The sequence below is a fragment of the Chelonoidis abingdonii genome, chromosome 23 (assembly GCF_003597395.2).
Source record: "Chelonoidis abingdonii isolate Lonesome George chromosome 23, CheloAbing_2.0, whole genome shotgun sequence".
In the NCBI taxonomy this organism is placed as follows: domain Eukaryota; kingdom Metazoa; phylum Chordata; order Testudines; family Testudinidae; genus Chelonoidis; species Chelonoidis abingdonii.
Genome location: NC_133791.1, coordinates 20,675,692 through 20,701,215, shown reverse-complemented (window position 1 = coordinate 20,701,215; position 25,524 = coordinate 20,675,692). Strand labels below are relative to the sequence as shown.

Below are 25,524 nucleotides of genomic sequence, written 5' to 3'. Positions count from 1 at the left end.
GGAAGAAGGACAACTGCCCAGTGCCCCATGCCACAGGGGGCCCCGTGAAGCTAAGTTGCTTGGGCTTTGGCTTCAGCCCTGGGTGGTGGGGCCTGGGATCCAGCTTTCTGCCCTGGGCCCCAGCAAGACTAACACCGGCCCCTCTTTGGTTTATTTTGGTGGCCTCCTGAAAGGCCCCCCCAGAGGGCCCTGGACCCCTGTTTGAGAATCGCTGGTTTATATTTTGCTAGTGCCAAAGGGTGATAAGAGAGGGAATCTGACCCTAAACCTGAAAACTGACAGTCAGAATGTTGTGCTCTCATATTAGGAATTCTCAGGCTAACTTAAATTATTATTCTCATGTGAACTGAAAAAAGTTACAAATCACTACTTTACACAGTCTTTACTCTCTTGGGTTAATTAAAATGTTATGCAGTTGTTACTTTGAGAACCCAGAATGAGAATTTTTTTTATGCAAAACATTTACCAAATACACATTTACCCTGATATAACGCTGTCCTTAGGAGCCAAAAGATCTTACCGTGTTATAGGTGAAACCACGTTATATCGAACTTGCTTTGATCCACTGGAGTGCACAGTCCTGCCACTCCCACCCCCGGAGCACTGCTATACCATGTTATATCCGGATTCGTGTTATATTGGGGTAGAGGTGTACTGAAATTTACTATATTGGGTACCAACTTTTGCTATAATTGACATTTGGAAAAAAGAATTCTTGTCTTCTAACACAGTATTAGGAAGAGCAGGTTTTTATCCTAAATTTAAATTTTCTGTGTAATATGCACATTATATTATGGTAGAGTCATATCTCTTGTGCATTGATTCCATATCACTTTGAATGAACTCATATAATACAGAGTATTCTTTAGTGCTATTTCCTGTCATTATTGTATCGTTAATATGCTCTGATGAGCATGACTTATGTTCTTGAAGTGACTGGCAACTTTATAAAGAATTTATTTAAAATATATTATGAGCATGTCAGTTATAATTATTTGAAGCCTATTGATGCTGTAAAAAACAAAATTGAAGCTCTTGTGATTTCATAACCTCTGGAAGCCCAGTTTTAATGTTTTTCAAGTAAACAACAATCAAAGTCAAATGAAAATAGCTGCCATGGTTTTGTTGAAAAGCTAAGCAATTGCTTCTCTCTCTCTTTTCAGCAAATGTATTTCCTGAGATGGAGGATGTGTATGAGTGTGGGGAATGTCCTTTCCTAGCTCTATACGTGGAGCCAGGAAGGGGAGCAGGAAGTGGAGGGAGGTGTTCTTCACTCCCCACCTCTCTGTACAGAGCCATGCGGGAATGTTCCCTTCTCCTACCCCATCCTTGAAGACAGAGATAGTATTGGAGTGTGATCTCCACATACATGGAGCAAGGTTTCATGGAGATTGGGAACCAAAACGCATGCTGCTGGTTCCACTATGGGAGCAGTTGTTAGCTCTTTTTCCATTAGTGGATATTTGAAAGGACAGAGAGGCTGTGAAGGAACATGGCTGGGACAACCATGGTGCTAGTGCTTAAACTAGTACCAAGGTGTAGTAGAACCTGTTTATATGTTTTTATTATTTCTTTTAATTTAGCCAGAGACTGTGTGATGGATTCTTTTATAATGAAAGATAAAAAATAAAATACAGAATTTGATGAGCGCTGCTAATACTGGAAGACTTTTCACCCACTCATAAACTACATACCATCACCTGCAGGCAAAAGTTTGGAAAAAGAAATGAGCCTTACATCATGCCCTTTAGGTCAGCACTCAGGCTTTTGCAGGCCAGTTAGGAAAGTAAATTCCAGAGCCAAGGACCCTCTCCTGCAAAATCACTGTCTCTGGCACCCAGATCTTTAATTTCAGAGAGAGTTTTAACTCAGGTTCCCCAGCTGATCTCGGTGAGATGATGAAGGTGCAATTATCTCAGCCAAGACCCAAGCCAGATTAAAGATCAGACTCAACACTCTGACCTGTACCTGGTGGTAGGTGCGCGTCTCTCATCCACTAAAAAAACAGCATTCTTCGAAAATGTTTCCATCTTTCCTGTGCAGATACTCCCCCTCCCTCTCTTAAGGGTCAGGGAAAAGTTATCCTGCCAGTCAATTCTTCTCTTTCTCTTCTACCTTAAAATTAATAACAAAGGAGTTGTCTAAGGCTATGGAGATGCATAATTAAAACAAGAAAACAACCTTAATGTACCAGTCTGATTTGGTTGTAATCTTGACAATTCGTTGCTTTGTTCTTGTGTTTTCATTGTTACTTTTTTCAGCCTTTTGCAGGGCCATGTCTACTAATGGATCTGTAACAATTGCTAGCCTTTAATTGACCTGAAAATATGTAGATAAATGGCTAATGTTTATTAAGTTTAAAATAAATGTAGCTTGTTTGCAGTACTCCTGCTAGAGAACTTCCTTTATTTTTCAGTCATATGAGGTGTGCTTCACAAGCTTTTCAATGAAAATGATGGTTCCATTTAGAAGCATGTCTTTTGCATTTGGCAAAGCAAGCTCTTCCCCTCTCCTTTCAGAGTTCTTGACAATTTTGAATGCATGGAGTTTATCTTGTGCACTGCAATATGCCAACACATAGACAAGGGGGTGTTCAGCTAGGCCAATGTGCCAAAGAGCATAATGTAGATGAGACCTTGTAACAGTGTCAGTACCCATCTCACATGAGTGCCCTCTTTGCTCTGGCCGATATACCTGCAATTAGTCTTTTCAATGAGACAGCACCTGCTTCTCATGGGCCAGTGCTGCCCTTTGGTTGGTTGAGTGTGCGCCTGCTTTTAGTTTTAGTTCTTATATCGGGATTGTCATAAACCGATAGCTAAGGGTTAATGTTTCTTTTACCTGTAAAGGGTTAACAAAGGGATCCAAACACCTGACCAGAGGACCAATCAGGAAACTGGATTTTTCAAAGTCAGGGAGGGAATTTTTGAACTCTGAGTCTTTTGTTTGTCTCTCAGCTATGAGAAGCTTCTTTCTTCTTCTAATCTTCTGTGTCCAACTTGTAAGTACAGGTAGAAAAACAATATAGGCTTTTATGTTGTTTTGGGTGTATTTACATGTGTGTAACTTGCTGGAATGTTTCAAATTGGATATCTTTTTGACTCAGACTGTTTATTCATATTTTTCTTATAAGCAATAGCCCTGTATTGTCATCTTGTTACAGAGAATATGTTTATGTCTTTTTTCTTTCTTTTTTATATAAAGCTTTCTTTTTAAAACCTGTTTGAGTTTTTCTCTGGTTAAGGAGAAAGGAAAGACAGGGGGGAGGGGAAACACTACGCTCTGTGTTTAACTCTCCTAGTGTCCCAGGGCGGGAAGAAGCTAAGGGGGAGGAGAGATAGAATCTCTTCTGTTTCCTTGTATTTGGGGTTTGTCTCTTTGTGGAATAGAGGAGATATGCTTCTTGGTATTGTGATGTAAAGAGATTGCATCAATACTCCCAGGTTAGCCCAGAGAGGAAAGTCTGGGTGAGAGAGAGAGAGGGAAGGGAAGTGGTTTATTTCCCTTTGTTGTAGGCTCAGGGTTTCTGAGTCTTGGGGTCCCTCCAGGGAAGGTTTTGGGGAGACCAGAGGGGGCCAAAACCCTGGAAATTTTGGATGGTGGCAGCGAGATCAGATCTAAGCTGGTAAATTGAGCTTAGAGGGGTTCATGCTAGGCACCCAGATTTTTGGACGCTAAGGTCCAGATTTGAGAAGAGGCTTATGATAGGGATGGCACCCACCTCTTGTGCACATCACTGGGCTGATGGTTCTCTCAGTGGGTCTTCAGCGACTCAGCCCTGCGGCCAAGACATATTCACTGTCCCCCCTTCTGGGGTATATAGTCCCAAGTTCTTATCACGGCCTTGTTATGGGGCCATAGCTCTTAGGCATCTTCCCAGCGACTCTGCCTTCTTCAACCCCAAGCCGTGGCCCATCTCAGTATCAGCAGCTGGTGGTGTTTCAGCAGGCCTCCCTAGGCTCAGTCTTCAATCAAACCAGCGGGACCCATCTCATTACCCTTGCTGGCCTGGCCAGGTTCTTTGCTCACTCCCCCTGGGCTTCAGCCTGCCCGCACTGACCTTCCGTTGGTCCTGCTGCTCTTCCTGCCAGCCAGGCTCCCCGTCTTCAGCAGCCTGGGTTTCAGTCCTGTCTGCAGTGAGCTGTCCACGGTATTGCTACTCTTTCAGCCAGCCATTCACCCAGGCTTCACTCCATCTGCCCCTCTGATTGGCCTCTCCTCTGCAGCCACTCTAGGCTGTCTGGAGGACTTCACTCTGCTTTATTCTGGGGCAGGGTGGGGCAGGACCATGAGACCTCCAGCAGGGGACCTCCGAACCTAGTCCATCCTGCCACACACCTAAAAGGTCTCATTCCATCTTTAACTTCTGATGCAAAATACAGATTTTTGCAGAAGAAACCAGAATTCTTCATTTACAGGTGCCCTGTGTATGGAGCTGTTATGTGTGTTTGTTTTCATTTGCTTGAAGAAAAAGCGTTTTAAATTGAAAGAAGAAAATTAATACCAAACTAACAATGAGGCAGTGATTAAAGGTTCATTTTCACTTTTTAATGAAAGTGAGGTTGTAGAGTGAAAACAGTTGGTTCGAAACAAATGTTTGTCATGTTAGGGTACATCCACACTACCCGCCAGATCGGCAGGTTGTGATTGATCTATTGGGGATCAACTTATCGCATCTTGCCATGCTCCCTGTCGACTCCGGAACTCCACCAGGGCGAGAGGCAGAAGCGGAGTCGACGGGGGAGCCACTGCCGTAAATCCCACGCTGTGAGGACAGGAGGTAAGTCGAAATAAGATATGTCGACTTCAGCTACGCTATTCTCATAGCTGAAGTTGCGTATCTTACATCGACCCCACCCCTCTCCCCAGTGTAGACCGGCCCCTAGACATAGCAGTTTTCTAATTTTGTATAAGATACATTGTGGCACTTAGTTTACAGTGGTTAGAGCTTTGTTAGGTCTTGCAGTACTTAGGCCAGGTTTTCACTACAAACTTATATCGGTATAACTACATCGATCAGGGGTGTGAAAAATCCACACCCCTGAGTGATGTAGTTATACAAACCTAACCCCGGTGTAGACAGCGCTATGTCAATGGGAGAGTTTCTCTTGTCAATTTAGCTACTGCCTCTTGGAGAAGTGGATTAACTACACTGACTGGAGAAGCTCTTCCTTGGGTACAGTAGCATCTTCATAAAGTGCTACAGTGGTGCAGCTGTGCTGCTGCAATGCTATATGTGAAGACAAACCCCTAGTCTTAAAGAGAGGGAGGGGTTTGTGGGAGAGGTTGTCCAGAATAGGTTGCTGGTGTTGAGGATTTCTAACAATAACCACATCATGGAACTCCTTACCTTGGAGCACGTGCATTACAGAGTCAGGACCAGCATTTAGGGTAACACTTGGCATACATGGGAATGAACCGTGGACAGTTTCAACCTTAATTCTGAATTTCCTTGCCCTTGTCAAGGAAGGCATTGTTAGCATTGCTTCAGCCATGTGTGTTTGCATATAAACTCGTGACATTAAATTGTTAGAAAAACAGAGTTGTAAAATACCACCCTCCAGGAGTAGGTTTAGATATTGTCAGCTTACCTTTGGAGGGGAAGGGGAGAGGATAGAGTATAAAATGTTTTGCCAGCTAGGGCTTATTTTGAATGCCTGAACCTATATACAGATTAGATGTACTCTCATGCTTTGATGGATTTCTGCTTTTTTCTAGAAATAAGGCCTAAGTTTTTTTCATTTGGAAGGGTTTTCTGTATCTAAAAATAATGAAGAAGTAAATTCTGCTAGAGACTTCTCCCTTTGGATTGACTTTTTTTTTTTTAATTTGATTCTCCCCTACCCTGTTTTACAATAACGAGAAGGATATTCTCCCTGCTCTTGTGCAAAACCCCTTTTAGAGACACTTTCTTTGGGAGGTCTGCTAACACTGACCCACATGTTAGTATGGCATTGCGACCCAGCCTTCATGTTTGCAAATCCTCACTCAGATTTGCATGACCCGCTGCTCCAAAAAAAAAAAAGAAAAAAGTTTTTTCTTCTTCACCACTGAGTTGACAACCTATTATCTAAATAATGGGTGGTATTCTACTCTCACATTAGTTGACAGAAGTGTAAATTGTTGATTTCCCAGTGTCTGTCTTTTTAGAAGTAATGAAATCATGTGCCTTTGCTCTCCCTCTCCCAAGAATCATAACTGGCTCTCAGCAACTTTTACTATGACATGCAGTATTATTTCTTAAAGCCCAGCGATCTCCTCACTATGGGTTCACTTTGTACCCAGAACTGCAAGGATAGATAGCTGTGTAACAGTTTAATATAAGTATCAGAGGAGTAGTTGTGTTAGTCTGGATCTGTAAAAGCAGCAAAGAGTCCTGTGGCACCTTATAGACTAACAGACGTATTGGAGCATGAGCTTCCGTGGGTGAATACCGACGATGCATCCGACGAAGTGGGTATTCACCCATGAAAGCTCATGCTCCAATACGTCTGTTAGTCTATAAGGTGCCACAGGACTCTTTGCTAGTTTAATATAAGTCCTCAAGCTTGCTAAGCATGCCATGTGTTTTGGAAGGCACTGTTTTGGTTCTAAGTGCACTTTCATTCCACTGGTGACAACAGAAAGAGGAGCCAGTTTGTTTCTCAAGAAGCAGAATTATTTTAGAATTGCTTCCCTGTGACTTTACAGAAAGCTTCAGATGGTCTTTTAGACACACTGATTGATGGTAAAAAGCCATACCCAAATCAGTAATTTCCATTTCCATACATTTTTTCACTAATTTGGTGGCCTATATTGCATATTTGATAGCCAATTTGTTTCCTCCTGAGAATGGAGTGACTTTGTTGGAGAGAGAGGCAGGTTTCACATACTTCAGTTCCAATGTTGAAGGACCACAGTCTTTATTTTTTGAATTTAAAAATAATATTGATTTTTTTTTCTATGGCAGCTGTGAGCACATGATATTGACTGTAGATATTGACCTAGGAAGCTGTCACACTAGTTTGGACAGTGGAGAAACTCTGGCTAGTTGACATAATGAAAGACCAGACCAAAGTTGAGTCTCCATGCAATCTATTTCCACCTTGAATACATATAGAAACAGAGGGACACTGATTCTGTATGAGGAGCTCCATTGTGGATCACTGGTGAGCTAGAAGTAACTACATCTCAGCAAGCCAGCCAAGAGGCTGTCAAAGACTGATACCAGAGGAAGAACTACAGAGAAACAACCTTCATCCTTGAACCCCATACAAGCCTGTTCTTGCTCATCTTTGCTAGCTCAAGAGATTGCATAGGTTAAAAGGGGAAAACACAAAGATGGAAGAAAAATGAGATTTATAATTGCAGTCCTGGCAAGATCATTTTCAAGCCTATATCTGTTATGCTGTGTCAATAAGAATATCAAATCTCTAAATTGTTTTCACACACTCTTTCTGGTGTCTCTGGATACTGGAAATCATACAAATCTTAGCCACGATCAGCATGAACTTACCACATCTCCTATGTCAGATAGTGATCACTTGGTCCTCCAGGGCTAGACAATCACCTAGTTTCCACTAACCCAGAAGTTTGGGAGTTTTTGTTTTTTGCCCAAACAATTGAGCTTTCTTCTGATTCAAAACACATTGTAGGGTATGACTGATGATACAATTCTTCATCCAGGTTAACAGCTTAGTAATAACATTTTTGCTTTCATCTTCATATTCATTTTATCTGGCCTTTAGAGAAATGGATTAAATGTTGACATTTATGGAGAGAAATCATTTAATACGGAACTATCACAGTGTCTCAAAATCTTCAAGAATGACCAAAGTGACTATTTTGTTATCACTACCACAGTTTCCAAGTACAAGTGCATCATAGGATCCTTCTGCCTTGCTCTCTTCTCCAGTGGACTTAAGAGTGAAGCATATATATTGGCCCATCCTTTCCCAGTGCCAGGCCAGCCTTGCTTACCCCAGACTTCCATTCCCCAATAATTATCTGCCTCTCTTCTTCCCTGTACTCATTGTATAGCTTGCCATGGGCTGACTGCTTGCTTTAATGCACCAGATCAATCAGCAGTGGAGCAGCAGAGAGGAAGAGAAAAATGTTTGAAGTTAAGAACAAGCTGCACATTAAGTCTTTCTCCAGTATTCTGTTTGCTGCACATTTTAATTTTTTTAACTTGTATTCTTCAGTGTAAAACTTTCTAGAAAACTTCTGCTTGAAACATGGTTGGGATTCTGACAGGAAAAGATTTCTTGATACTAACTTAGTATCTTTCCTGCTCTGTTATATAGAAAACAGGATAGAAAGATTATTGAAACTATTACATTAGGGCTAATGTTATAGCCTATCCCTTCATATTGATCTGTAAGTTGTTCCATTGGCTTTCTTTCTGTTTCCTGTTGCTTTCTTGCTTCGTTATTGAAGGGAGGATTCAGACCAATCCAGGTAATTTTAACTACTGGTTCTGCATGGCATAAGTGTTTCTTTATCACATATTTCATTATTAAATTAGTGAATGTATTAATGTATGATGCATATCTTACCTGTTTAGTTTCAAGATTATTAAGACTGTAATAGGAGTGAGGGCTTCTAGTGCCTTGAATGCTTCCACATCCCGGATGCTGATGCTTCTCTTAAAGAGAGTTAAGATCTGAGCTACATATCACCAGGTTGCTTTGTTCCCTGGGGCTTCTGTGTGGGCTACACTTGTGTGGTGGGTTACTTTATGCAAGTGTGCTGGAAAAGTTTGGTGCAACTTAGAAAGGGGTTGCCACCTTTTTTGAAAAAGGACATGTAGGCCCTTCAAACTTTCAGTAAAGAGGCTAAGTATGGGGGGGACCTACAACCCCCATAAAAATCTGAATTTTAGCTTTTCTGGAATTTTTTCAGTGCAGTTTCCTTGATCTTTTACTGCCTTATCAAATCACTTATAAAGTTGGAATTTTTTTCAATCCACTCCACCCTATAAAGTACATTTTGCATAGAATCCTTTCCTCTGACTTTTAATCTGAAAGCTGGTGCGTATAATTCACTAGACACACATTAATAGTTATACCTTTATAGTTTAAAACTTAACTGTTTGCTTTTAGTCTGTCTTTCTCACTTTGTGCCTTGTAAAACTGAGGATTGTGTGTAAATAGCCATTGTTAAAAAACTAATGGAAACTGTCCTGCAATTTTTTGAATAGGTGGCAACCCTGTGAAAGTGTGTTTGGTTGTTTTTTTTTAAGTTACAATATGGTTTTCTCGACTATTGTTTGATATTGCAAATTAATTTTCTTTTTAAGGAAAAATAACTTTTGACTTTTTTTGTTTTCATTTTTTGCTTCCCTCTTCTAGTTTTTTCAGCGGCCTCAAATACAGCCTTCTAGAGCTGCCATCCAGAACAGCAGCCCTTCTATCCGTCCTGGTGCGCAAACACCAACTGCAGTGTATCAGACCAACCAACACATCATGATGGTTAACCATCTGCCAATGCCGTACCCAATGCCCCAGGGCCCCCAGTACTGTATACCACAGGTAACATATTGCCTAAGCACGTGTGAACTTGGAAGAGGTACAGTTATTTCTCCTGGATTAAAAGAAGCTGATCTTTTGGGACTGCAGGAAAGGTGGAGGAAAAGGCTGATACAGTTAGCAGCATAAGCCCTGTCCTTTTTCTTCTTTAAATGTATACATTTATCTGTTAAGGCAGAGGGTGGAGAGGGGATAATCATAAATTGTATCCTTTTTATTTTTGAGATAAATTATTATTCTAGAATTTATTCTCTTCCTCTGAAGGAGATGATGGAAAACTAAATTCCTCAAAAACACCTAGTACTGTAACAACTCTTAATTGATTTAAGAGCTATGCTATTACTATTAAACATTGGGCTTTCTTTCAGTCCTGCATTACAGAAATAAGGGGAATGAAATCAAGTTGACTGTGGTCTGCCTCAGCACTGATTTCCTGCATATTTTTACCTCAAATGACACAGCATGCATTTCATTATGTCGTCTTTTTTTTTCAGGGTGGGGGAGGGGACAGGCTGCATTCTGAATCTGTCTTTAAAAGGGCTTCATAGTCTCATTTTTAGGAATTTTTTAAAACCAGGTTAATTACAGCTGCTGTATGTAATGCCATAGCATATGACAATTATTTGTAAATACCTTGTAATTTTTCTCTCCCAGTATCGTCATAGTGGCCCTCCTTATGTTGGGCCTCCACCGCAGTATCCTGTTCAGCCACCAGGGCCAGGCCCATTTTATCCAGGCCCGGCTCCTGGAGAATTCCCCAATGCCTATGGTAAGCAGGGTGGAAGATTGTGCATGGTTTGGGGAGGGAAGGTATTGCTGGATATTTGGGGTGTGGGGATGTTTCTGGGGGTTTTTTTCTACAGCTGGTTTAATATTGTAAAGCCACAATAATTCATTTGAATTCGAAACAGCTGCTAAATTTGAGCTTGTTGTGCTTCTGATTGATCACTCTGTGATCATACATGCACACAGTTTTTCGTTTGCATGAATGTTAGCAGAGTGACTGTTGTTCATACAAATATTCTTAATCATGTGCAAAAAGGAGTATTCGTGTGTGAACAAGAGTATTGGCTGTTTGTTATTCACTGTCTATTATTACTATTATTTATTCATTATTAAGGTTGTTGATTAATTGCAGTTAACTCATACAATTAACTCAAAAAAATTGATTGCGATTAAAAAAATTAATTGCGATTAATCACACTGTTAAACAATAGAATACTAATTGAAATTTAAATGCTCACTTTATTTTTTATTTCAAATATTTGCACTGTAAAAATGATAAAAGAAATAGTATTTTTCAATTTACCTCAGACCAGCACTGTAGTGCAATCTCTTTATCACAAAAGTGCAGTCTTTTTTTGTTACATAACTGCACTCAGAAGCAAAACCATGTAAAAACTTTAGAGCCTACAAGTCCCCTCCCTCAGTCCTAATTCTTGTTCAGCCAATCACTAAGAGAGACCAGTTTGTTTACATTTACGGGAGATAATGCTGCCCACTTCTTATTTATAATGTCACCTCAAAGTGAGAACAGGCATTGCACGATATTTACGTACCAGATGCACTAAAGATTTGTAATCCTCTTCATGCTTAAGCCATCATTCCAGAGGACATGCTTCCATGCTGATGATGCTCGTTAAAAAATAATGCATTAATTAATTTTGTGACTGAACTCTTTGGGGAAGAATTATTTGTCTCCTGCTCTGTTTTACCCGCATTCTACCAATATATTTCATGTTATAGCAGTACTGGATGATGACCGAGCACATGTTGTTCTTTTTAAGAACAGTTTCACTGCAAATTTGACAAAATGCAAAGAAGATACCCATGTGAAATTTTTAAAGATAGCTACAGCATTCAACCTAAGATTTAAGAATCTGAAGTGACTTCCAAAATCTGAGAAGGAAGAGGTATGGAGCATGCTTTCAGAAGTCTTAAAAGAGCAACACTCTGATGCAGAAACTACAGAACCCAAACCACCAGAAAAGAAAATCAACCTTCTACTGGTAGTATCTGACTCAAATGATGAAAATGAATATGTGTCGGTCCACATTGCTTTGGATCATTATCGAAGAGAACCTGTCATCAGCATGGATGCACGTCCTCTGGAATGGTGCTTGAAGCATCAAGCGACATATCAATCTTTAGCGCATCTGGCATGTAAACATCTTGCAATGCCGGCTACAACAGTGCCATGCAAACGCCTGTTCTTCTTCGAGTGATTGCTCATGTGTATTCCACTATAGGTGTGCATGCTTGCCACGTGCACCGGTGCCGGAAGTTTTTCCCTTAGCAATATCCATAGTGGGGGAGCCTCGCTGCGACCCCTGGAGTGGCGCCTACATATCACGCTATAAAGGGGACTGTGCGCTCTCCCCATCCTCAATTCCTTCTTGCCGCCAGTGAAGGTAGTCGGAACTTGCTCCAGGCTTGGCTGCAGCGTTATAGCCTTAGTGGTATCCAGTTTCCCTGAAAATTTCTTTGCTGAACTTTCTCTCGTGAATGCCTGGCTCGGGGCATGCACCATGGCCCAGACTTCAAGTAGTGCGACTCCTTCCGCAACTAAATGCCCAGAAATGATCCACACAGTCACTGTCTTCGCTGTCTGGGTGAGGCTTACATTAGTGAGAAGTGTAAAATTTGCCACTCCTTCAAGCTGCATACAAAGAAGGAGTGTGAGATCCGACTCCGAGCTCCCCTCATGGTGTCGGCGTTGGCCCTGGCACCGGCTAGTCGAGCCAACCCCACGCCCAGCACCTCGTCTTCAGCGTGCAGTGAAGCGACTCTGGTGCACCATCCTGATTCCGCGCCTGGTACCATGTCCTCGGTGCGCAGCGAGGCACTGTTGATGAGCCGGCACCACTCCCCTGCTAAACAAGGGAAGATTCAGTGGCACCGAGAGAAGGAGAGGGGTGAGGCCAGACCCAAGTTGGACAGCCCATTATCCCCATCGGGACATAGACCTTAGACTCACACTTAGCGGAATTTTCCAGTCACGTCCGCACGAGCCTCACCCGAAGTATGCATGCCTTCGACGCCAGGGGCTGCTCAGGCCGCGCGTGATATCCCGATGCTTCCGGTGCTGGGTGCGCCGCCTCAGTCGGGCCCCTGGTCCTATGGGAAGCCGCCCTTGGGCGCCCATCAGCCCTCCCCAGAGATGTTGGAGGTCGACGTACCTTCCCGGATCGAGGTGCCGAGTATAGCCCCATAATGCACGTCGACTCCGCATCCTGGCTCTGCAGTGAGCGGATCCCACTCCTCCGGTCTCGGACACTGTCGAGGAGGTGACAAGAGACGGTGCCATTCCTCCTCCAGCCAGTCCGAGAGAAACAGGTCTCGCCGCCGTCAGCACCGATGCTCGTACTCAAGCTCCTGCCATCTCAGAGGCTATGCTTGGAGTGCGTCCAGAGAGTCCCCAACACCGAGGCGCCATGGTGACAGGCACCGCAGGGAGTCCTGAGACACCTCTTTGGACATTTACCTCTCGACATCCTCTAGGTCGAAGTCTCGGGGCACGAGCCGTCATGATAGAGACCGCTCCAGTCGTTCCTACGGCACCGTGCATTCTTCCAGGACTTTGGCGTCGGCGCGCAGCTGGCTTTCCGTGGACCGCACTGCGTGAGTAACCAGCCCTGCCGGTGCCCGATGCGTCTCTCAGGCTCCTGCACAGTCAAGACCTCGCTCCGTGGCGGGAACCTCTCAGGGTCGCCCTGCATTGCCTTCCCGGCACCGGGATCAGATGGTGGGTGCCGAACCCCCAGCACCGACTCCGGCACCAGACCCGGAAGTCAAGCCCACGATGCCGTTGGTTGCTGAAGGCAACCGCACCATCCATGTCTTCGGCGCAGGGTGATTCAGTTGCGGTGCCATCTCCCTCTTCCTAAGAGGACTTCAAGGTGCACCAGGAGCTGCTTAGGACGGTGGCAGCAAATCTTCAGCTCCGGGCCAAGGAGATGTAGGAGCTCGCCGTTAACCTTTTTAATGTCCTTACCTCCTCAGTATTGGGGTGTGTGGTGCTCCCATTCCATCAGGGAGTAGCCAGCATCACCACTGGCCTCTGGCAGACCCTGGCCTCACTTGGGCCCATTTCCAAAAAGGCCGAGAGGAAGTACTTCATCCCCACAAAGGGTCATGAGTACCTATACACTCACCCAGCTCCTAACTCCTTGGTGATAGAGTCGGTCCACCACCGTGAGCGGAATGGCCATCCCGCACCCTCACCAAAAGACAAGGACTCTCGTAGACTGGATACCTTTGGGGAAAAGGTTTATTCATCCACAAGTTTCCAGCTCAGAGTGGCCAACCACCAGACACTGGTGAGTCGGTATGAGTTTAATCTCTGGGGTTCCCTCTTCAAGTTTGAGCCCCTTCTTCGAGACAAGGATGGAAAGGAGTTTCAGGCTCTGATCGACAAGGGTGCGACTACGGCCAAAGCAGCTCTCCAGGCGGCTTTGGATGCAGCGGACACAGCCGCTCGTACGATGGCTTCCACAGTCTCCATGCGACGGGCATCGTGGCTCTTGCTCTTGGGGTTGTCGGTCGAGTCCCAATCTATAATGCAGGACCTGCCATTTGATGGGAAGGCCCTATTTGCAAACCAGGCAGACACCTGTCTGCACGGGATGAAGGACTCCCACACCACACTTCAGACGCTAGGCCTCTACGTCCCGCCCCCTAAGGACAAACCCAGGCCTCAAACCTCTGCTCCTCTGGCTTGGGGCAGATACGAACCCCTGCCTAAGTGGCAGAGGGAACAAAGGCATTGGTCCTAACATCAATCCCGTTTGGCCCCATGGCCTGTGACCTCGAAGGCCAGATGGCTGGGAAAGTGGCATTTTTGACTCATTGAGGAGGGTCACCGGGCCTGTTGCCAGTGTACCCCCCACCCAGTTAATAAAGTTGCCTTTTTTTAACGGTTTATCGGCATTCCAACTGCAATGGGCCCATATAACATCGGACCAATGGGTCCTCAGCACCATTTCCCAAGGGTACAAGCTGCAGTTTGTTTCCACCCCTCCCAACTGTCCCCCATCTGGGCAGCTGGCCAGGGTCCCAGAGCATGCTCTCCTCCTCCGCCAGAAGGTGGAGCGCCTCCTCTCCCTGGGAGCGGTGGAAAGGGTACCTCGGGAATACCAGGGCAGAGGTTTTTACTCCAGGTATTTCCTCATCCTAAAGGCGAAGGGCGGGCTTCAGCCCATCCTCGACCTGTGGAATCTCAACCAGTTCCTGGTTCGTTCCAAATTCCGCATGGTGTCCCAAGCCTCTGTTGTTCCATCCCTAGACCAAGGGGATTGGTTTACGGCACTGGGCCTCCAGGATGCGTACTTTCGCATCTACATCTTCGAGGGTCACAGACGTTTCCTCTGTTTCATGGTGGGTCAGGACCATTTCCAGTTTACGGTCCTCCGCTTTGGCCTCTCTACTGCCCTCAGGGTATTTACAAAGTGTATGGTGGTGGTGGCTGCCCACTTCAGGAGAAAAGGGCTGCAAATCTTCCCCTACCTCAACGACTGGCTGCTCAAGGGCCGGTCTTGGTCTCTGGTGCAGCAGCAGATGAGCTTCGTCCTAAACACCTGCACAGCTCTAGGCCTACTAGTAAACGAGGAGAAATCCACGTTAATCCTGGTTCAGCGCATAAGCTTTATAGGGGCGCTGCTGAATTCCTGGGTGGCCATGGCCTCCCTCCCAGGGAACAGATTCGAGATGCTCAAAGCTCTCATCGCCTCAGTCACAGCCTTTCTGGTAACTACGGCGCAGGTGTTCCTGCAAATTCTTGGCCACATGGCAGCATGCACCTATGTGGTGCAACATGCCAGGGTTCGGATGAGGCCCCTTCAGCTTTGGCTGGCCTCGCGGTACTCCCAGGCCAGGGATGGCCTGGACAAGGTTGTCACGGTGCCGCCCAGGGTGATGGCAGATCTCCAGTGGTGGTCCCTCCTGAGCAACATGCTCCAGCGTATCCCCTTCCGAGAGCCCCCTTCCTCACTAGACCTAGTGTCGGACGCCTCAGACTGGGGCTGGGGAGCCCACATGGGGGAAGTCAGGACCCAGTGCATGCAGTCACCAGAGGAACTGACCCTGCACATAAATGTCAGGGAGCTCAGGGCTGTACGCCTGGCATGCGTGGCATTTTGCCAGCACATACAGGGGAAGGTAGCCAGAGTCCTTACAGACAACACGACTGCCTTGTATTATATCAACAAACAGGAGGGCACGCGTTCCCAGGCCTTATGGCAGGAAGCCCAACTCCTGTGGGAGTTTTGTATAGCCCACAACGTACTTCTGTGGGCTTTGTACCTGGCTGGCAAGAGCAACACACTCACAGACCGCCTGAGCAGGGTGTTCTCCCAGCAGCACGAGTGGTCCCTGCACAGGGAAGTAGCCAGGTTGATCTTCCTACCGTGGGGTGCTCCCCAGGTAGACCTGTTCGCCACCGCCCAGAATCGACAGTGTCCTAGATTCTGCTCCAGAGCGGGATGGGACGATATCAGATGTGTTCCTGCGCTTGTGGTTGGGGCCCCTGTTTTACGCCTTCCTGCCCTTCCTCTTAATAGACAGGGTCCTACAGAAGGTGAAGTCAGACGGAGCGAGGGTTATTCTCATAGCCCTGGATTGGGCCCGTCAGCATTGGTACGGGTCCCTACTGCAACTCTTAGCGGCCCCTCTGTGCAGGCTGCTGCTCCACCCGGACCTCCTCTCCCAGGAGGAAGGTTGTCTCCTCCATCCCAGCCTAGCTGCACTCCACCTGACAGCGTGGCTGCTCCATGGTTAAATGAGGAGGAAGGGAGGTGTTCTGAGGATGTGAGGAAAGTCCTGCTGGAAAATAGGAAACCCTCCACACATCGAACCTACCTGGCTAAATGGTATAGGTTCTCTATGTGGGTGAGGGATAGAGGTTCCTCTTCCTCCTCTGCGTCTATCCAGCTTGTACTCAACTACCTCTTGTCCCTTAGGGCCCAAGGGCTGGCACCCTCCTCGATCAGGGTGCACCTGGAGGCCATTTTGGCCTTCCACCCCCTGGTGCAGGGCCTGTCTGTGTTCTCGCATCACATGACGACCCGGTTTCTTAAAGGGTTAGATTGGACATTCCCTTACGCCAGACCCCCAGTCCGGCTCTAGGACCTGAACCTGGTGCTCTCCCGCCTCACAGGGCCTCCCTTTGAGCCTTTAGCCACGTGCTCGTGGTCCCATCTGTCATGGAAGGTGGCATTCATAGTGGCCATCACCTCAGCCCTCCAGATCTCGGAGCTCAGGGCCCTGACTTCTGAACAACCGTATACAGTCTTCCATAAGGACAAGGTTCAGCTCCGCCCTCATCCCACTTTTTTACTGAAGGTGTCTCATCTTTTCACATGGATCAGGTTATTTTTCTCTTAATCCTCTGTCCTGAACCCCATTCCTCCAACGAGGAACGCTGTATGCACATATTGGACATGCGCAGAGCACTGGCCTTTTACCTGGACAGAACCAGGTCATTTAGGAGGTTCCCCCAGCTTTTTATTGCTTCAGCCAAGCGTATGAGGGGACGGCCGATGTCCACCCAGCGGATCGCCCACTGGATCACCTCGTGCATTCGCACCTGTTACGACCTGGCAGGGGTTCCCCGGCCTCCTATTGTGAAGGCGCATTCGACCAGAGCCCAGGCCTCGTCAGCAGCCTATGTGGCTCATGTCCCTATTCAGGATATATGTAGGGCTGCTACGTGGTCCTCTGTCCACACCTTTTCATCGCACTGTGCGATCGTCTCCCAAACGAGGTATGATGCTGGGTTTGGTAGGGTGGTGCTCCACCCCGGTAACCCTTGAAACTTTACATTTAAACTCCTACCCACCTCCATCAGGTATAGCTTGGAGTCACCTATAGTGGAATACACATGAGCAGTCACTCAAAGAAGAAAGGACAGTTATCTGTTCCGTAACTGGCGTTCTTCGAGATGTGTTGCTCAGATGTATTCCACGTCCCACCCTCCTTCCCCTCTGTTGGAGTTGTCTGGCAAGAAGGAACTGAGGGTGGGGGGAGCACGCAGCCCCCTTTATAGTGTGATATGTCGGCACCACTCCACGAGTCGCAGCAGGACTCCCCCAGTACGGATACTGCTAAAGGGAAAACTTCCAGCACAGGTGCACATGGCGAGCACGCACACCTATAGTGGAATACAAATGAGCAACACATCTCGAAGAACGCCAGTTACGGAACAGGTAACTGTACTTTCTCACTTTCAGGTGACATTGTTAACAAGAAGCAGGCAGCATTATCTTCTGCAAATGTAAACAAACTTGTTTGTCTGAGCGATTGGCTGGACAAGAACATAAGAATGGCCGTACTGGGTCAGATCAAAGGATCATCTAGCCAGTATCTGCCTACCGAAGTGGCCAATGCCAGGGGACGCCAGACGGACTGAACCTACACAGGCAATGATCAAGTGATCTCTCTCGCCATCCATCTCCACCCTACTGACAAACAGAGGCTAGAACACACATTCCTTCCATCTGCTAATAGCCATTTAGGGACTTCACCACCATGAAATTATCCAGTTCTCTTTAAAGGCTGTTACAGACCTAGCCTTCAACCCTCCTCAGGCAAGAAGTTCCACAAATTGACTGTGGGTGGCATGAAGAAGACTTCCTTTATTGTTTTAAACTGCTCCTATTAATTTCATTTGGTGACCTTAGTTTTATATTTTGGGAATAAGTACATAACTTTCTTATCCACTTTCTCCACATCTCTCATGATTTTATATACCTCTATCATATCCCCTCTTAGTCTCTCTTTTCCAAGCTAAAGAGTTCCTAGCCTCTTTAATCTTTCCTCATATGGGACCTCTCCAACCCCTAATCATTTTAGTTGCCCTTTTCTGAACTTTTCTAGTGCCAATATATCTTTTTTGAGATGAGGAGACCACATCTGTATGCATGTATTGAAATGTGGGTGTACCATGGATTTATATAAGTGCAGTAAGATATCTCTGTCTTATTCTCTATCCCCTTTTTAATGATTTCTGACATCCTTTGCTGTTTTTGACTGCCGCTGCACACTGCATGAATCTTCAGAGGACTAGCCACGATGACTCCAAGATCTTTTTCCTGATTAGTTGTAGCTAATTAGCCCCCATCGTATTGATAGTAATAGTTGGGGTTATTTTTCCATTGTGCATTACTTACATTTATCCACATTAAATTTCATTTGCCATTTGTTGCCCATCACTTAGTTGTGAGATCTTTGAAGTTCTTCGCAGTCTGCTTTGATCTAAGTATCTTGAGAGTTAGTAAATCTGCAAACTTTGCCACCTCACTTTTTACCCCTTTCTCCAGATCATTTATGAATAAGTTGAATAGGATTGGTCCTAGGACTGACCCTTGAGGAACACCACTAGTTACCCCTCTCCATGTGCTCCATACTGTGACATATGCTGGTTACTTACTTTGTAGGTCATATTCTGCAATGGAGCGGGTGGGTGGATCCCTATGCCCATATAGATCCTTTTAAAGCCACTGGGGCTTTTCATGTAGGTGCAGGGGTCTATCTATATGGATCCATTGCAGGATTGGTGCGTGGCCAGATTTAATGTAGGCAAGAAATGTCACTTCGTATTTTAATTACAGTTGGAAAAACTTTGATGTGTGCTGTGTTTTGTCTTGTTTTGTTTTATTCTATTTGTGCATTTGTGTAATTTTGAAGGGTCATGAATTGTTTTTTTAACCTTTATTCAGTACCACTTCACCAAATTTTCATCAATATTTTTTAATTCACTCTGATGATTCATTTCACTCTTATCTAGTTGTTTTTATCTGTAGATCTACAACATTTTGGTATTTATTAATTTTTCATTTGCCATATGTAATCTTACTGTTGAGAGGTAGTAGCACAAATTCTGAAATCTGCTGATTTGCTTTATCATCATTCATACATTTTTCATGTACTACTATTCCCATATTACGAGAACAGAGGCACCACATGAAATTAATAGGCAACAGGTTTAAAACAATAAAAGGAAGTTCTTCTTCACTCAGCGCACAGTCATCTTATGGAACTCTTTACCTGAAAGAGGTTGTAAAGGCTAGGACTATAACAGCCTTAAAAGAGAACTGTATAAATCATGGTGGTAAGTCCATAAATGGCTATTAGCCAGGATGGGTAAGGAATGGTGTCCCTAGCCTCTGTTGTCAGAGGGTTGAGATGGATGGCAGGAGAGAGATCACTTGATCATTGCTGTTAGGTTCATTCCCTCTGGCTACCTGGCATTGGCCGCTGTCAGTAGACAGGATACTGGACTGATGGACCTTTGGTCTGACCCGGTACGGCCATTTTTATGTTTTATGCACGTCTAGCTTATTCATAGATTCATAGACTCTAAGACTGGAAGGGACCTCAAGAGGTCATTGAGTCCAGTCCCCGCCCTCATGGCAGGACCAATACTGTCTGACCATCCCTGATAGACATTATCTAACCACTCTTAAATACTCCAGAGATGGAGATTCCAACAATCCTCTAGGCAATTTATTCCAGTGTTTAACTACTCTGACAGGAATTTTTCCTAATGTCCAACTAAATCTCCTTGCTGCAGTTTAATTCCATGCTTCGTTCTATCATTAGACTAAGGTGAACAAGTTTCTCCCTCCTCCTGATGACACCTTTTAGATACCTGAAACTGCTATCATTCCCTCTCAGTCTCTCTTCCAAACTAAATAAACCCAGTTCTTTCAGCCTTCCTTCGTAGGTCATGTTCTCAGACCTTTAATCATTCTTGTTGCTCTTCTCGGACCCCTCCAATTTTCACATCTTTCTGAAATGCCATGCCCAGAACTGGACACAATACTCCAGTTGAGGCCTAACACACCAGAGTAGAGCGGAAGAATGACTTCTCGGTCTTGTTACAACACACCTGTTAATGCATCCAGACACGTTTGCTTTTTTTGCAACAGTATACAACTGTTGACTCATATTAGCTTGTGGTCCACTATGACCCCTAGATCTCTTTCTGCCATACTCCTTCCTAGACATCTCTTCCCATTCTGTATGTGAAAACTGATGTCTCCTAAGTGGAGCACTTGCATTTGTCTTTATTGAACTTCATCCGGTTTACTCAGACCATTTCTCCAATTTGTCTAGATCATTTTGAATTATGAACCTGTCTCACAAAGCAGTTGCAATCCCTCCCAGTTTGGTATCATCTGCAAACTTAAAGCGTACTTTCTATGCCACATCTAAATCATTGATGAAAGATATTGAACAGAGCCGGTCCAAATACAGACCCCTGTGGATCCCCACTTGTTATACCTTTCCAGCAGGATTGGGAGCCATTAATAACTACTCTTAATAACTACTCTACTTTTAATATTTTCATTTAGTATTTCTGAACTTCAGAAGTGGACTGAAAAGTTTGTTTTTTATACTAATTATCAAAATTGCTTAGGATCCCAAAATAGTGTAGTTTTAACAAAAGCTTACTCACTTTAAAGGAAATGAACTCTAATTGAAAATAAGTTCTCACTTCAATTATCATATCATGAACCAAGGTCTGGACTTTTTTTTGTTTGTTCAGCAACAGTTAATCATAGAATCATAGAACTGGAAGGGAGCTTGAGTGCAGTCCCCCACACTCATTGCAGAACTAAGTATTACCTGGACCATTCCTGAGAGGTGTTTGTCTAACCTGCTCTTAAAAATCTCTAATGATGGAAATTTCACAACCTTCGTAGGCAATTTATTCTGATCCTTAACAACTCTTACAGTTATAGGAAGATTTTCCTAACGTCCAATCTAAACCTCCCTTGCTGCAATTTAAGCCCGTTGCTTCTTGTCCTAGCCTCAGAGGTTAAGAAAAACAATTTTTCTCCCTCATCCTTGTAACAACCTTTCATGTACTTAAAAAATGTTATCATGCCCCCTCCCCCCAGTCTTCTCTTCTCCAGACTAAACAAACCCAATTTTTTCAATCTTCCCTCATAGCTCATGTTTTCTAGACCGTTAATCATTTTTGTTGCTCTTCTCTGGACTCTCTCCAGTTTATCCACATCCTTCCTAAAATGTGGCACCCATTTCTAGACACAGTACTCCAGCTGAGGCCTAATCAGCATGGAGTAGAGCGGAAGAATTACTTCTTATGTCTTTCTTACAACACACCTCCTAATACATCCCAGAATGATGTTCGCTTTTTTTGCAAGAGCGTTACACTATTGACTGATATTTAGCTTGGGGTCCACTATGACCCCCCAGATCCCTTTCTGCAATATTCCTTCCTAGGCAGTCATTTCCCATTTTCTATGTGTGCAACTGATTGTTCCTTCCTAAATGAAGTACTTTGCATTTCTCCTTATTGAATTTCATCCTATATACTACAGACCATTTCTCCAGTTTGTCGAGACATTTTGAATTTTAATCCTATCCTCCAAAGCACTTGCGACCCCTCCCAGTTTGGTATCATCCACAAACTTTATGAGTGTACTCTCTATACCATTATCTAAATAATTGGTGAAGATATTGAACAGAACTGGACCCAGAACTGATTCCTGCAGGACCCCACTCATTATGTCCTTCCAGCATGACTGTGAACCACTGATAATTACTCCCTGGAAATGATTTTCTAACCAGTTTTGCACCTACCTTATAGTAGCTCCATCTAGGTTGCATTTGCCTAGTTTGTTTATGAGACGGTCACACAAGATAGTGTCAAAAACTTTACTGAAGTCAAGATATACATCTACCACTTCCCTCTTATCCACAAGACTTGTTACCCTGTCAAAGAAAGCTATCGGGTTGGTTTGACATGATTTGTTCTTGACAAATCCATGCTGACTGTTACTTATCACCTTATTATCTTCTAGATGTTTGCAAATTGATAGGTTAATTATTTGCTCCATTATCTTTCCGGGTACAGAAGTTAAAGTGACTGATCTGCAATTCCCCAGGTTGTCCTTATTTCCCTTTTAAAGGATTGGCACAACATTTACCCTTTTCCAGTCTTCTGGAATCTCTCCCATCTTCCATGACTTTTCAAAGATAATCGCTAATGGCTCAGATTTCTCCTCAGTTAGCTTCCTAAGTATTCTAGGATGCTCTTCAGGCCTTGGTGACTTGAAGACATCTAATTTGTCTAAGTAATTTTTAAACTTGTTCTTTCCCTAATTTAGCCTTTTCTCATTTTCACTAGTGTTCACTATGTTAGATGTCAAATCACTGCCAACTTTCTTAGTGAAAACCGAAACAAAGAAGTCATTAAGCACCTCTGCTATATCCACATTTTTTCTTATTGTTTTTCCTCCCCTCATTGAGTAACGGGCCTACCCTGTCCTTGGTCTTCCTCTTGCTTTTAGTGTATTTGTCAAATGTTTTCTTGTTACTCTTTATGTCTCTAGCTAGTTTGATCTCATGATGTTGTGATAGTGACTTACATTTATCATAGCACACTTATCCCAAAAGTTTATGGTGATGTCACCAACCCTGGATTGTGTTATCTCTGAATGAATTGGGCAGTAGGAAAGGGCTGATCATAAGGGAGACAATTTCAGTTTATATTTCTGAAATCATCATTGCAGGAGAAATAAAGAAAATAAATGTGGCAATGACTCTCTAATTCTGATACAGTAACTTGGAGAATACATGGTGTAGCTTTAATTTTTTGTTTTTCTGCTGATTCTCTTCCAGGGAATAGTTTGGCTATGGCTTTCTCGACACTGGTTAAGAGTCCAGTCTTGTTTCTTTAATTCTATGTAGCTTTTTCAGTGCTTGAAATAGTCCTCACAGGTCTCGCAGCTCAGTAAAATGCAAGGAAGGGCAGATTTTCCTTTCTGTTAGTGTCGTCTGATTTCAGTAGTATTTTCAGTGCCTCTAGAAAGTTGATGCATGTGGCCATTTCCCCAGTCACATGAAAAAAGTGGAATAGTGACTCTCTCCATCACTTGTAATGTTATGATGTATTATTCTGATTTGATAGAAGTGCAGAAGAAACTGCACACAGGCTACTTAGAAAATGGAGATTGAAACTGGGATTTCTCAAAGGACTCAAGGGAGGATCAGAGGGCTGTCACTCTGATCTTCATTTTACTTTATTTACAAATGAACTGAATATGTGTTTCTATCTTGTTGTGATTTCCTAGGAACACCGTTCTACCCAAGTCAGCCAGTGTATCAGTCAGCACCCATCATAGTGCCTACACAGCCGCAGCAGCAGCAGCAGCCTCCACCAGCTAAAAGAGAGAAAAAAACAGTAAGAACCTATTCTTCTGGTACTTTCTTTATGAATCTCCTAAGTCTGATATAGCAAGGCCGGGACATTGAAGGGGACACAATGATATAAAATTCAATATTAAACTCAGATTGTTACTCCCTAACCCTTCTGTAGGTTTTTTCCTCTCCCTTTTAAGTCCTTGTTAGTCTAGAACTTCTGATGATGGGCAGGGCATCCAATAACAGTTGTGTATAAAGCTGGCTAGCTCATCTTATTTTTCAGTCTTCACAGTGTTGAGTTTACTGGGTGGCGGTTTCTTATTCTAACTATAGTAAATGTGAAAGCTGCTTATTGATACTTCAATTGAGAAATTAATGCTTAGTGATTACCAAACATGGTATCAATTTATCTAGCTCAGCTTGTCTAAAATTGAAGAAATGGTAGGGGACAAGTGATTGAATGGACTGAAGACAGAATTCTCTTAAAGGAAAATATAAACATTGTTGAGAGTTGTTAGCAAGATAGGAAGGATTTCCTACATCTCAAAGTACAGGATATCTGTTTCTTTTGATTTCTTAAGATCAGCTGTGACATTGGATGAAACTTTGTCTATTGAAATGGAAAAGCAGAACATTTAACTGGGTGGTACTGCAAGCAAGACATTTTTTGTACTCTTGTCATCAACACATAGCTGTGATACGAAGTCCCTTTTCCAGGCCTTCTAGCAACTCTTCACCATCAGCTTTGTTTAAGAACAGTCTGTTCATTTTTAACATCCAAAAATATCACAGATAAATCAGTAGTTACGCCATAAAAACCAATTCAAATGCAAAGACTTAAACTTGATAAGAAAGTTGCAGTCTTGTATGCTAATAAAATTGTATTCAGTGTATAGTAGAACCTCAGAGTCACGAGCATCAGAGTTGCGAACTGACCGGTCAACCACACACCTCATTTGGAACCAAAAGTAAGCAAGCAGACAGACAGACAGACAGACAGACACACATGCAAATATTGTACAGCACAGTACTATGTTAAATGTAAACTGCTTAAAAAAAAACACAAAGGGATTTTTTTTAAAAAAGACAAGATAAGGAAACTTTCTGTGTTTGTTTCATTTGCACTAAGATGGTTAAAAACAGCATAATAAAATTTCAAAGCTGTATTAAGTCAACATTCAGTTGTAAACTTTTGAAAGAACAATCATAACATTTTGTTCAGGGTTACAAACATTTCAGGGTTACGAACAAACTCCATTCCTGAGGTATTCATGCCTCTGAGGTTCTACTGTAGCAGAAGATGAGAAGTTTTAAAAAATGATTAAAGCCCTTCTCCCTAGATATACTGTTCTAGACAGAATTAAACTCACAGGCTTACACTACTAAATGCTGCAATTGAAGAAATAATGGAAAAATTAAAGGAAGAACTAAAAGAATCAGCAGTGATATAAATACAAAATGACTGGTTGAACATGAGATATGACCCAGTAATTCTACAAGCATCTATACAAGGAAAATGTATTTTTTCTGCTACTGATTCGTTGTCTTGAAAAAAATGTGCAGATTATCACCTCCTGGTTGCTGTAGAGTCAATAAAAGAATGCAGAGAAAAGTATGACAAGGGAGGTGTTTTCCATTTTCTCAGACCATAAAAATAAAAAGATTCGAAAACTTATCTGGTCCAGTGATCCTGACAAGTGTACATGTTTTCAGTATACTCTTTAAACCTGAGTTTGAAGTAAAATCTAACAGAATACTAAAGCTCATAGTGCAAAGTCAAAAAGTTCTTCTGGACACCATTAGCCTATTACATTCTATAAAGGTTCTCATAATGCTCATCAAAGTA

General features: G+C 43.6%; 1 protein-coding gene across 22 annotated transcripts in view; it reads left to right on the top strand.

The window, feature by feature from the left end:
- EIF4G3 (eukaryotic translation initiation factor 4 gamma 3) overlaps window positions 1-25,524 on the top strand; it is a 499,287-nt gene that overhangs the window by 275,074 nt on the left and 198,689 nt on the right. For 21 of the 22 annotated variants that reach the window (XR_012654775.1, XM_075060289.1, XM_075060273.1 and 18 more), the window contains 3 exons: window positions 9,333-9,512; window positions 10,164-10,278; window positions 23,609-23,718. Coding sequence is in view for 21 of the 22 variants with exons in the window: in XM_075060289.1 (XP_074916390.1) it covers window positions 9,333-9,512; window positions 10,164-10,278; window positions 23,609-23,718 (405 nt within the window). In the remaining variant the exon portion in view is untranslated. Of the gene's footprint in view, window positions 1-8,418; window positions 8,440-9,332; window positions 9,513-10,163; window positions 10,279-23,608; window positions 23,719-25,524 lie in introns of all 22 variants that reach the window. The other variant, XM_075060294.1, reaches the window with a different exon arrangement.